We start from the raw sequence: 12,346 nt of genomic DNA, 5'->3' as shown, positions 1-12,346 counted from the left end.
GAGTTTCTTCCCTAAAGTATTTCTACAATAAATATTGTTTCATGTTCTTTCCCTCAATGCCCAAATACAAGACCATGCCAGTCTGAGTTTTATGTTTTAAGTTCAGTGCATGATTGTAACTTCCTTTGAACTGTGATTGAGATGCATACAAATTAATTACCTTTGTTTGTATATCTACTAGTATTTATTTTAAGGTGGTAAACCTAGAAATGTTGTTTTCCTTGATAATGTTATTGAATCCTGTATATCCTAGGACCTAGGGTAAGAAATGACGTAAATCATATTAATCCATTGTTGTTGTTTGGCAGCATATGGGTCTATGTATCAAGGCAATTTGGGCACACAACTGGGCATTGTCACCCTCCACCTACCTATCAAAGTATTTTGCTCCCAAAAATTGAGTAGTACGGCAGAACGCATAGACACTATAATAGTGAACGTATTCAGGCTACAGTTACCTGATGTGTGATCCTTTTCTGAATATTTTATGTTTCCTTTTGGAGGGGAAAACCGATTCATTTAAAAGTAGCTTAAGTTGGCCTAGACCACGACATGATGGGCAGTGTATGTTTTATTCTTGTAATTGTTAAGCGGTGGTGCCATGAAATCATGCGGTTCCATTGTGTCTGCTATATCACTAAGCTGGGTTAACGTTTAAATAATAATGGTTTAACGTGATCATCCAGATAAGTCTCTTACAGGTGCAGCAAAAATAGTGTTTCAAATTTTTTTTAAATATTTTTTAAATAAAACCATATATCTGTGTTACAGTCTGTAGTTGTACAATAACAAAAGTAAATGTATGGAACATAAACCTGTAACCACCAGTTTGCAATTCATATAATATGCATATAATATTTTTTTCTTTCTGTTCAGATCTTGGTTGGTGCCCTGAAATTCTTCATTGGGAAGGACGAGGCTGAGAAACAAGATAGTGATTCAGAATCAGAGGTCAGTCCTTTATATTTTGGCCGTACTGATAATGAACATCGCTTACCACTCAGTCTGAGTTAGTCAAACTTCTGTGATTTGGGAGTTCTGCAGAAGCAATTCTTGTAGTATATTTTAATTGTATCTAATTGCAGAGTACCAGTAATAAGATCTGTTCCGTTGATGGGAGATGCATGTTTTCTGTGAATGTGTTTTATTCAGTTAACTGGAGTTCTCCATAAAAATGTTTTCACTTGAAGAATGAAGGTCCCACCGCCAGAGACTTGATGGTGAGATACTCCACGGGAAAGAAGACTACAAAGCTCAAGAAGAAGATGGAGAAAGCCATGAAAGTTCTAAAAGTAAGACCTTGTCCCAGACTACTATTGAAAAGCAAATGGGACCTAGCTATAGTATTGCACTTCTTTTGAATCGGTTTTACGCATGATCTTCTATTCTCATTGAAAGGTACATTGGTATGATGTTATGCTACAATTGAAAGGTACAGCAGGCATCGCTTTGATCTTGTACTACTATTGGGGCATGGCACATATACCTAATGAGTGAGACATAGCCTTTTTTTTTAAATACACCTTTCAAGTGTTACCTATCACTTTGAGTGTTTGGTCCTCGGCAGCTTCACTAAAAAATAAAAAGCAAAATGTTTCATGTTTGTGATTATAGTGATCAAACATACGAATTTATAACCCATTATATACTATGGCAGTGCACTGCTTTGCTGTGCTCTATACACCTTGGGGAGTTTAAGAGTAAATGAAACATATATTGAAGATGACCTCTGCACACTATATGATAAAAGGAAATGCAGCTTTGAGTTAAGACTATTCTAACCTATCATGTTTCCATTTAATATATAATCTGTCCAAAACGAACTGCAAAAAAATAATGGAGGAATTAAAAATATTCTGGTATTTGACTACTAGATACCTAAAGAATTTGTTATTTAATATCATTTAATGAATGGTTGGTGTTTTGTTTACCCTTTTAGTGGTGGAGATGACTACTACTATTTTTGATGCATTCTATTGTCGGATATATATCAGTCAACACAGCAGGCACAGAAAGTGGTTCAATAAATGTGTCTTTACTAGCTCATCATTTTGGTTTCCCAATGGAGTCTCTTTCAAGATTCCTGAAAAAGTCACCATTGCGAAGCCGAAACGTTGAGCTAGTAAAGACACATATGTTGAACCACTTTATGTGCTGCTTTGACTCTCTTACATAGTACAGTTTAGTTCTTTAGCAGGAGCACCCGTTCCAATCTTTTGCATTATTACTGTTATGTGCCCTGACGTGTGTATGTATATATGTATATATATATATATATGTATGTTTATTCTCTAAACACTTTGAGAAGTAATAGTTTATGAAATGTGATATTTCAGAGGATCATTAAACATTATAATAGAGTAACATGCTTACATGGACATATTTAACCTTATCTGAGTTCAACCCATGTTGAATTTAGACGACGACATATAGTTATCCTATATTTGCATTTACAGTATATTGATCTATGCATTTTCAGTACATTCCCCACTGTATGTTTTTTTTTTGTTTGTTTTTTACAAGGGTGGCGATCGTCATTAAACATTATAATAGAGGAACATACTTGCGTAGATGAGGTTGAAAAATATATATGTCCGAGTTCAACCTATGTTAAATTTAGACAACATATAGTTATCCTATATCAGCATTTACAGTATATTGATACATGCGTTTTCAATACATTGGCCAATGTATGTTTTTTTTTTTTTTTTTTACAAGGGTGGGGATAGGCGAGAGTGAAAGTGTGTTTCTCTGAATATATTACCTTGGCTCAGTTAAAAAGCAGGAATCCCCCTAAAAGCTTAACTATGCAACATGAAATCACAGATCTAATGTTCCTTAATCCAAGGATGGTCCCCTTAACAGACCTGAAGAGTTGAATTGCCATAAATGTATTTTTACTGTGTGAATTATTTGACACAAGTAGCAATATATACAAATTAAGTTTTTTTTTTTCTTCTCCTATTGTCACTCTGAATTGCACAGAAACACAAAAAGAAGAAAAAGCCGGAAGTATTTAACTTCTCCGCTATTCATTTGGTGCACGATCCCCAAGGTGAGCAGTGCTTTGGAAACAAGGCACATTGATGTGATTATCCTATGATAAAAGCACAGCTACTTTAAATCTGTTAGCATTCTATGGACCAATGTATTTACATTACACATACTTGGGTATATTTATGAACGGAAAATGGCCTAATTCTGGGGCAAAATCTTTTTTCTGGCTGCATCAAAGAAAAAGTTCTATTGATATCAGTGGGATTTATTATTTGATGCATATGGTGCAGTTCTGTGTCTTGATACATGTGCCCCACTGTATCGAGGTTTCCAGACACTCCAATTACTTTGTAAGCTCTTTGGGGGAAAAGGACAAAACATTTTTTACCTTATCCCAATTTTGTATTCTGTTTTATTTTACGATCTATATAAATATATGCATACAAATAATTACTAGGATCCTTAATTGGAAAATGTGTATGCTTAATCAAGACAAGGAATACTGATTTGATCATATTTGTGTACTTTCTTGATAACCTTGAATAACATAGGATAAGATAGCATCGTGGATTATAATAAGACGATGCACATAAACCTATTACCTCTCAATAGAAGGTATTTGGCTACTAATGGCATCATTTTTACTTTACCAAAAAGGCAAAAAGCGTAGATTGCTAAGGTTCAGTAAAAATTATCCAATGCATTTGATTGCACTTGAAACATGAAATGTTAAAATACTTAGTTGTCTTAATCCCTCCGTTGCCAGAAAGGCATCGTATGCCTGTAGCAGGGGCAGGTATTAAAGAAACGGCGTACATTTAAACCACTAAGCATATGATTAATATTTGTTCTTTTTCACGGTTGATCTATCCCTTTACAATAGCATATCTTTGCTGCTCAGTTTTGTGTGCTGCTGACTGCAGTACAATAGCTACACAATAGTTGGCTCATAGCTGAGCAGCAAAGTGTCCTACAGAAGGACGCTCAAGGAATTCACAATCAATAGGTAAAAAGCTGATAATCGGAATCAAATGTATTTTTAAATGTTTTTTTTGACTGCAGATTTTGCAGAGAAGCTGTTGAAGCAGCTAGAAACCTCCAAGGAAAGATTTGAAGTGAAAATAATGCTCATGGACCTGATCTCCAGACTGGTTGGGATACACGAGGTAAATGAGGGTCTGTTAAGTGTAGTGTTTGGGAATAAGGTTTTGGTGTAAAAGTCTAGGAAACTGAAAAGCTTCCCTACAAAACATACCATTTTGAAAACATACCCTCCAGAATTATAACGTGTGTGTGTGTGTGTGTGTGTGTGTGTGTGTGTGTGTGTGTGTGTCTGTCATCTGAACAAAATACTATTAAATATCAATTTATTACAAATGTAAAAATTATAAATGTGCAGCACACAAACATAATATCACACAATACAGAATACAATGAACACTAATACCCCCATTAAAAAGTCCATGAATCCTGACGAAGCCGGTCAGTATATCTGGTGAAACATCTGGTGTGCACGAGTCGCTGGGAACTAACTGCTGGATGAGAATAGCGGTGCGACCGTTCAATACATTGGACAACCCATCATGGGTTTCATCATCATGATGAAAATCTAGCGACCACATCCGAGGCGCTTGAGAAATTTCATGACGACAGTCAGCTGAGAGAGATACGTACCAATTTTAGAGTGGAGTTCCAGGACCTTGAGTAACAGCATCAGGAAATAAGTGATTTGCATATTATGTGGAGATGTGTCCCGGATGAGACTTCAACTCTGAAAGCTCGAGGATTTGCAAAACGAGTGAGAGTGGGGCAATCTAGGCCAAAGACATCGACCAGCCCTTGAAGTAGATACACATCTTGACTGTGTTTAAAGAATATGCGGAACTCCTTGAATTTTTTTTTTGAAGTGTGAAAAGCTGACCATTTTATACATTTATTAAAAACGCAATAAAACGGAATAAGATCCAGAACGGTAATTAAGTATGCTGTTCATATCCATATAAAATAACGGAGAAAGATCAGGAATGGAAGGAAAAAAGACAAATCGCACTAGGGATAAGTGTAATAAAAAATGAATTGATAAAAGCACAAATATTATCTATACCTTGCAATTAAGAATATAACACGGAGCTCCTCACAAATAGGATAGGTCCCGTGATCCATAAATGTAGTATTGCAGAGACCGCGTGTACATTTACTGATACTGTTTTTGATACATTTTTGTATTACTATAGGTACTGGTAACTATATCACTCATTGTAATTTTTTTTCAGTTTATGTTCACACTATTTCATCTGTTTGACACTACTAATTTTGCTTCTGTGCCAATTAGAGCAATTACCCCATTAAGAGGGATCCTTTAAATACTGTCAGACAATCTTCGTGTAAGCCATCCCCTGACGGAGTGACCGAGAGAGCTATAAAACGCATAGTGTGGCTTGCATTCAGCTGTAACAGGTTTCTACTCCCTGCATTCTGCCTGACTATCAGCCGGAAGGCTGAGTAAGGAGCTACACCTGAGACTGACAAGGGAGATCGTGTTGGCATGTGAAATTCGAAAGCACTGGTGCCTTTGTCTCTCCTATAGTTTCTATACGCGACCAGCCCATGTTCTGCAATGGACGAAGTAACGGAGGTGAGTGTACTCTGGCGCCGCCCCGGTGGCTGTGCTCCATCAAATACACTCCTATGATTTCATTTGGCAATTTGTGGAGGAGAAAAAAATCATCATAGAGCAGTATTGCAGAACCCAGCAGGTCTTCAGTTAATCAGTAAACTCCAATGGTTATACGCACGAATTGCAGGAAAATAAAGGGCATTTCCCAAACTGTGGCAAGCGTGAATGGTGATAGGCTCTGTACAGCAGAACTGAAGGGAGACCAAAAATAGTGCAGATGGTTCAAAAAAAGGTTTATAAAAGGAACAACACCACCCCCCTCCTACAATTGCATGCTTACATAGGGGTCAGTCATTAAAATCAATGTATGAAATTAGAGGTGCCACCGTGACTCCTGGGAGCCAGGTGAGTCACATTTGAACCCACTCCAGGCCTCACTGCTTCCGCAATAGTCTCTTCCGGGTTCTGGAATCCCGATGACATAACCTGGGCTCTTCCCAGCACTGGTCCTCTGCTCTGGAAAGTGCTGTTTCCAAACGCCTGACTCTCTGCGTTTTTCTGTGTGTCGCTTCTTCAGGAGTCTATCTAGACTCCTGAAGAAGCCATACACCGCAATTCGCGTAGAGTATATCTGTTACCAGTAAAATGTTTGTATTTTGAATATTGGTTTCTGGGCGCTCCTTTTTGCTTTCTCCTGTTTATACAGAGACTGGTCTGTCTGTTTTCAGGAGCAGCATATGAATCCAGGCGTTGGTACACGTGTTATGTATTTATTTTTTCGCACGCTTTCACGATTTTAACTTTAATATTACTCCATCACAGTCATAAATAATATTTGTATTACTGTGGTTACACTTTATTCACTTGAGCTATATATTAATTTTTTATGTGTATGTAGCCCCCTCATTAATTTCCCCCCAGCCTGGCACATAAGTCTTGGTAAGAGCAGGCAGTTCTGGGGTTAATAGTGAGCTGGTCACATCTCAGTTGCTGTGTAGCAACTTACGGGCAGAAGTCTGGGCTTATGAAGCTGCTAGAATAAAGGGGGTGGGCTGACTAGGCCTGTGATGGCAGCTGGGCCTGCCCTGATATTGAGGAAGAGGGATTAACCCTTCCCCAGATATAAAAGGTAGGGTTCCTCCTTTTTGTGTTCTGTTCCACCCATGGTCTTGGGGCTGGTGTGTTCCTGCCTTGTCCCTTAGAGGGGTGAGGGTGTTTAGACTGTCCTGAGGGCCACAACACCTTGGGATGTCTAGTCCTGTCCTACCCAGGGAGGGGATAAAGCCCCTGGGTCCCCGGAGGGATGCTGAGAGGAGACCGAGGGGGTATTACCATTGCTGGTATTTCCTGCCTTGCTTCATGGCTGAAGATGCCTAGTGCTATCCTGCCCAGGGAAGGGGTTATGCCCCTGGGCTGAGATGTATGCAGAGATTGACCATGTTGCTATTATGCTGTGTGACAATAAACCTAGTTGAGTTGCAAAAGATCCTGGCGCCCTATTTCTTGTCCTGTCCTCACAACCACCACTTCATCCTCCATTACAGCCAAGGCCTGAACCTGCCAGAAGGAACCCTGAGATCACAGGTAACGAACCGGGAGCCAACTCTCTAATCCCATCGGGAGCGGAGCGGAACCCTGTTCACACACATGTACACCCTATCTCCTGCTGCCGGGGGGGTAGGGGTGTTACAGGTATTTACTGTAACGCTTACTTAGTGGTTATTCGCTTGTATACACACATTAATAGGGTTTTTCACTCCCTTTTTTAATTCACTTTAAGATTATTTGCGCACGTCACATTTCTTTCTTTATACACCGACCTAACCTCAACGCGATTGGCACGCACCCATGCTTCATCCGGGGGGACGTCGCACAGATCCCACCCCTATATACCTGCAGCGAGTAATGGACTAATTAAAACCAATCCCCGTGTTCAATAAAATCCAAAATAACCATTACCATAAATACGAGAAGGACCAACATCCTGTTGGTACAAGAACCATCAATCAAAGAATAGGCAAAAATGTCACCATGCTACTGTGCAAAGCGAGGAGAGACCGATCCAAAGAGACTCCTGGCAGTAATTGCTGCACAAGCTGCTTCTACCAAATTCCGACTTAAGGGACTGAATACTTACAGTATGCAACCAGTAAATGTAATTTTGGACATTTCATTTGCTGACATTTTACCTCCTCCTATAACTGTTCAGTTTACCCACTACAGCATTGTAGCTTTGAATAAAAAAAAAAGTTTGTTTGTAAAACTATGCATACATTATTTGTAATTCAACAAAATATTGGTAAGGGGTGAATACTTCTGCAAGTGTGTGTGTGTGTGTGTGTGTGTGTTACCATTTTTAAATGAATTGCACGCTCTACAATTATATTTCGTAATGAAGCTTTTCAGTTTCCTGGACTTTAATACATTTTTGTAAATACCCGATTAGGATTCGTATTATTATTAATTTACTATATTGAAGTTACACAATGTTGTATTTAGATTTTTCATGGACTATTATATTCCATTGGTTGAAGGTCTTTGTATACACACTTAACCCTGTGTATATACAGTATATCAGTTGCCAATATGCTGTCCACTGCATGACCCCGTGTGCTATATAAATAATAAAGTGCCAAAGCTCCGCTGCAGCTTGAACCTTTCCAGACTTTATTATTTTGCATGTATCGATCAATAATCATGTTTGTTTTGAATACACTAAAAACAAACAAAAAACAGTGGATTTTTTTTGTGTGTGTGTATCCAAAACAATACTAAATCTAATAAATGGATGATATATATTTTTTAATCCACTAAAAAAGACATGAGCTAAGATGTTGATTAATATATAGGGCTTTGGTTTTTTTTAGAAAATAATTCAGTATAAGTGTTTGCTTGACTATTTTGTTAAATCTCATTTACTGAATATAAACAATTCTCTCCTGCAGCTTTTTCTCTTTAATTTCTATCCATTTGTACAACGATTTCTGCAGCCGCACCAAAGAGGTAAGCCATCTTATTGCACTCTTGTTCCACTTAGATCTTGTTGATGCACACAGATCTTTTACTGACAGTAGTACAAAGCTTGCCTAGAAGTTTGTCTGGACAGATAAACTACTGCAAAGCAATTGTTGTCCGGTGCAGCTTGGCCGATACTCACAGCAAGCGTTTTAGTTGTAGCTTTCACCTTCACAAGCCACAGCTGGTAAGGACAGTGATTTTCCACAGTGCAGTGTAACTGTTGAAGTGCGAGTCAGTCTTCGTTCCACGCAGACAGGGCATTCAACATCGGTGATAAGCCATATATATAATACTTCTTGAGAGGTGAAAACTTTGATATGAGTTATGTATTTCATACTTGATGTATAGCCTTTTGGAGCTGCTTCTATTCGAGAAATGAATACTCTTAGGCCTCGCTGGCCGCTGGCTGCTCTGAAACACTTTGAGGCAATGTGTGTGGTCAGCGTGAGCAAGTGCCTGCGCGGCGCTTAGATGCTTGCAGAGCAAGCAAATTTGATTTTGCCGCTCGCAAGTTCGGCACGTGAGCGGTTCGCCCAATGAGGGCGAACCAGCTCTGTGACGTCGTAGACAAGCGCACACCTAGCCGGCCACGAATCGTCCGGCCGAGCAGGGCGCAGCGCACCTGCTCCCTACCTGGCTGATGCCTTATTTGTAACACAAAGTGCCTTAAGATTATATGTCTCTAGCATCATAATTATGGCATGGTACTTATGTACTGCAGAAGGGAACAATGATTTTCATTCCAAATTAGAGCTGGGTACACTAAGGAAGAATAGTAGGGTTTTGCCGAAGTTTGAAACAAAAATAGAAAGCCATTTCTCCATTTTTCTGTAAATAGACGACGAAAACTTATTCTAGATCTGTCGAAGTCTATAGCGATATTAGTCTCAAAACGGCCCAAAATGGTGCTTTGTCTCGAACTACCCCTAAAGACTAGTAAGGGGGTGGGGAAGAGTTCCCAGCAGTTACTGACGAATAGAAATCAAGGATATCAAATGAAGGCTATGCCAAAAAATAATTTGGTGAATCAAATGAAGCAAAAAGTGCAAAACTTGGATCTACAGCCGCGGTCTGTAGATGAGCGCGGGGGGCCATTGGCTGCGCGTCGCTACGTGACCACGTCGCGGCATGGGAAGACAAAATTCTTGTCTTCCCTGCCAGCGTACGCGTCGCAGCCATAGACGGCTGTGCTGGGGTGCACGCCACCGTGACCACTGGGGACTTGGCCTAAGAAATCAATCAGAGCAGTCCAGATAGCAATCAATGTGCATAATGTCAGAACAATCAGCAAATGAGGAGGGAACATAAGTTATGTTGTATACTGCACATCAGTTCAGATGTCACGGTTAGGAGATCCGCTCTGCTTGTCCTCCTCCTGCATATGCAATAGGGCTATCGAAGCACAAGCAGAGAGGATCTCCTAACCGTGACATCTGAACTGATGTGCAGTATACAACATAACTTATGTTCCCTCCTCATTTGCTGATTGTTCTGGACACTTGCCTTATGCACATTGATTGATATTTGGATTGCTCTGATTGATTTCTTGGAGCAGAATTCTTTGGACTATTGCCTTAGACACCTTGTCTGATACATTGATTGCTCTGCTATTCTCTGGACTATTGCCGTAGGCATATTTAATGGCAGATTGATTATTCTGTTGCACTGCTCATTAGGAGCTTAAGTGACTGTTATTCTCATCTGTATATGGTATTGATACTACTACTTTGATAGGGAGTTGTTGCTACTTTTTCACAGGGTTGAAGGGAAGTACCTCTGGGAAGGGGCCATTGCCTCAAAACCTTGCCTCCCTACCTTCCCTGTTATTTGCGTTCTCCCCATCCCCCCCATTTGTGGTTTCCCTTGTCTTCCCTCCCTATCCCTGGTATCTCCCTTTCCCCAGTCACTGTGAGTTATTTTTGTACCTCATTGATATTTTGTTTGTGTGTAGCGTGATCCAAGTTTTACACTCTTTGCTTCATTTGATTCATACATTCATTAAATTTATTTTTTTGCATATCCTACATTTGATCTCTTTAATTTTCTATTCGTCAGTGAGTGCTGGGAACTCACCCCCCCCCCCCTTTCTTCAATTTATACTTTGGAGGAAATAGGGTCCTCCCTGATCCCTTGTGCATCTTGCACATAATTTTTTGGTACCAATTTTGAGTGCGGTCTATCCCTGTTGTTTTTACCCCTAAAGATTGTTCGATAAGTTGCACTCTGTGTGTTGAGTAATGGCCATTCTCTCAAGTCTTTCTTTGTAAGAGACTACTGAAGAAAGTACATTTGCTGACTATCGAACAAAGGATGTGGGGCACACATCACATTAATGACCAAACCTGTTTACCTACACAGCACTATACATTTATACATTATTCTTGCTACTACTACTTCTCCCTTCCCACCCCCGGATACAATTACCACTTACCCCTGGTTGCTGCTGCAGGACCCAGGCTCTCCCAGCTGCTGCCTGCCTATGCACGCACCGGCAGGGGGGAGAGGGCTGGTGTTGGATGAGGCAGGCAGCAACTGGAGAGACCCTGGGCCCTGGCTGCTGCAACCAGAGGCTCGGCAGCTGGATGCAGAAATTGGGCCTGACCTCTGGCTAGGCCCCCCGCAGCCTCCGGGCCCAGAATACTTTTTTTTGCTCTCTTCCCCTCCCCTCCTGTTTCCGGCCCTGGTGACACCAGAAGTAAAAATTAAAAGTCATTTACAGGTCGCTGGATCAGTTGAGGTTAAAAACAAACATTGTCTTGTGGGGATTGTGTTTTTAAACACGACCTTGTAATGTGCAGATGTTACTATCCTTTTGCATCTTATTAATCTTATTTAAGTTTTCCCTCTGATGCCCAATCTTGGACAGCGTCATAATAGAATAAATACATCAGGAACATTTTGACTGTATACCACTGGCAAAAAGAGTCACACAAGCTGTGTGTGTAGTTTAATAGGACCGCTGACTGCACTGACCACACTTTACTATCATCCAGAGGTGACCAAGATTCTTCTGTTTGCTGCACAAGCCACTCACCAGCTGGTCCCTCCGGAGGTAAGACATGCGGTTTTTTCCCCTTTAAAAAGCTTATTTCACAAAAAAATGGCTTTTGTAAGAGTAAATTAAATGTTGCTTTGGTTAGCAAATAAGTGTTTTAATTGAGCTGCTTAGAATGTATATCTCCCAATACGAAAGGCAAAATAAGCGGAAACGCATAAATGCAAAACCTTCACAATTGATAAAGCAATGCTGCAAAAATTCCAATGTTGTACAAACAATGGAAAGTGGTGGTTGTATAGTGTTGCAGCCCTTGCATACCTCTTGCTGTCTCCCCCTGACATGTACACAGTTGTCTTGAAGTACACAAATGTACATGCACACATCCCCTTAAACATGTTTGCATACATCCACCCTACAGCCACCTGTTGCACCTTTTTAATGCATGCGCTCTTTTAGTGGTCGTGAAGCACTTTTGTGGGTTGTATAGTCCAGCAATGTTTTGAATGCTTGCATGTCTGCCACTCCCTTATCCTCTGCCTGTAGTTTACTGCTCCTCGCTTTACTGACAGCGTTATTCCAGCATGACACAATTCTCCCCCGCATTCTCCCAAAACGTCAAATCTTCTATGCCTTAAAAGAGCAATCCAAGCGCTTTTAACTACATATATTATTTGGATTGAAACAGGGAGTATCCAAAGCTGAACCCCATTAATTTC

At 40.1% G+C, this 12,346-nt stretch overlaps 1 protein-coding gene across 2 annotated transcripts in view; it reads left to right on the top strand.

Annotated features, from left to right (window-relative positions):
* The window catches only part of SDAD1 (SDA1 domain containing 1), a 46,989-nt gene that overhangs the window by 19,109 nt on the left and 15,534 nt on the right, over positions 1-12,346 (top strand). For both annotated transcript variants that reach the window (XM_075607774.1, XM_075607767.1), the window contains exons 8-13: positions 877-951; positions 1,191-1,292; positions 2,986-3,055; positions 4,060-4,163; positions 8,560-8,617; positions 11,626-11,684. In XM_075607774.1, the coding sequence (XP_075463889.1) occupies positions 877-951; positions 1,191-1,292; positions 2,986-3,055; positions 4,060-4,163; positions 8,560-8,617; positions 11,626-11,684 (468 nt within the window). The remainder of the gene's footprint in view (positions 1-876; positions 952-1,190; positions 1,293-2,985; positions 3,056-4,059; positions 4,164-8,559; positions 8,618-11,625; positions 11,685-12,346) is intronic.

The sequence above is a fragment of the Ascaphus truei genome, chromosome 1 (genome assembly GCF_040206685.1).
Source record: "Ascaphus truei isolate aAscTru1 chromosome 1, aAscTru1.hap1, whole genome shotgun sequence".
Taxonomy (NCBI): Eukaryota; Metazoa; Chordata; class Amphibia; order Anura; family Ascaphidae; genus Ascaphus; species Ascaphus truei.
Note: the sequence above shows the minus strand (reverse complement) of the source record. Positions and strands in the feature narration are given on the sequence as shown.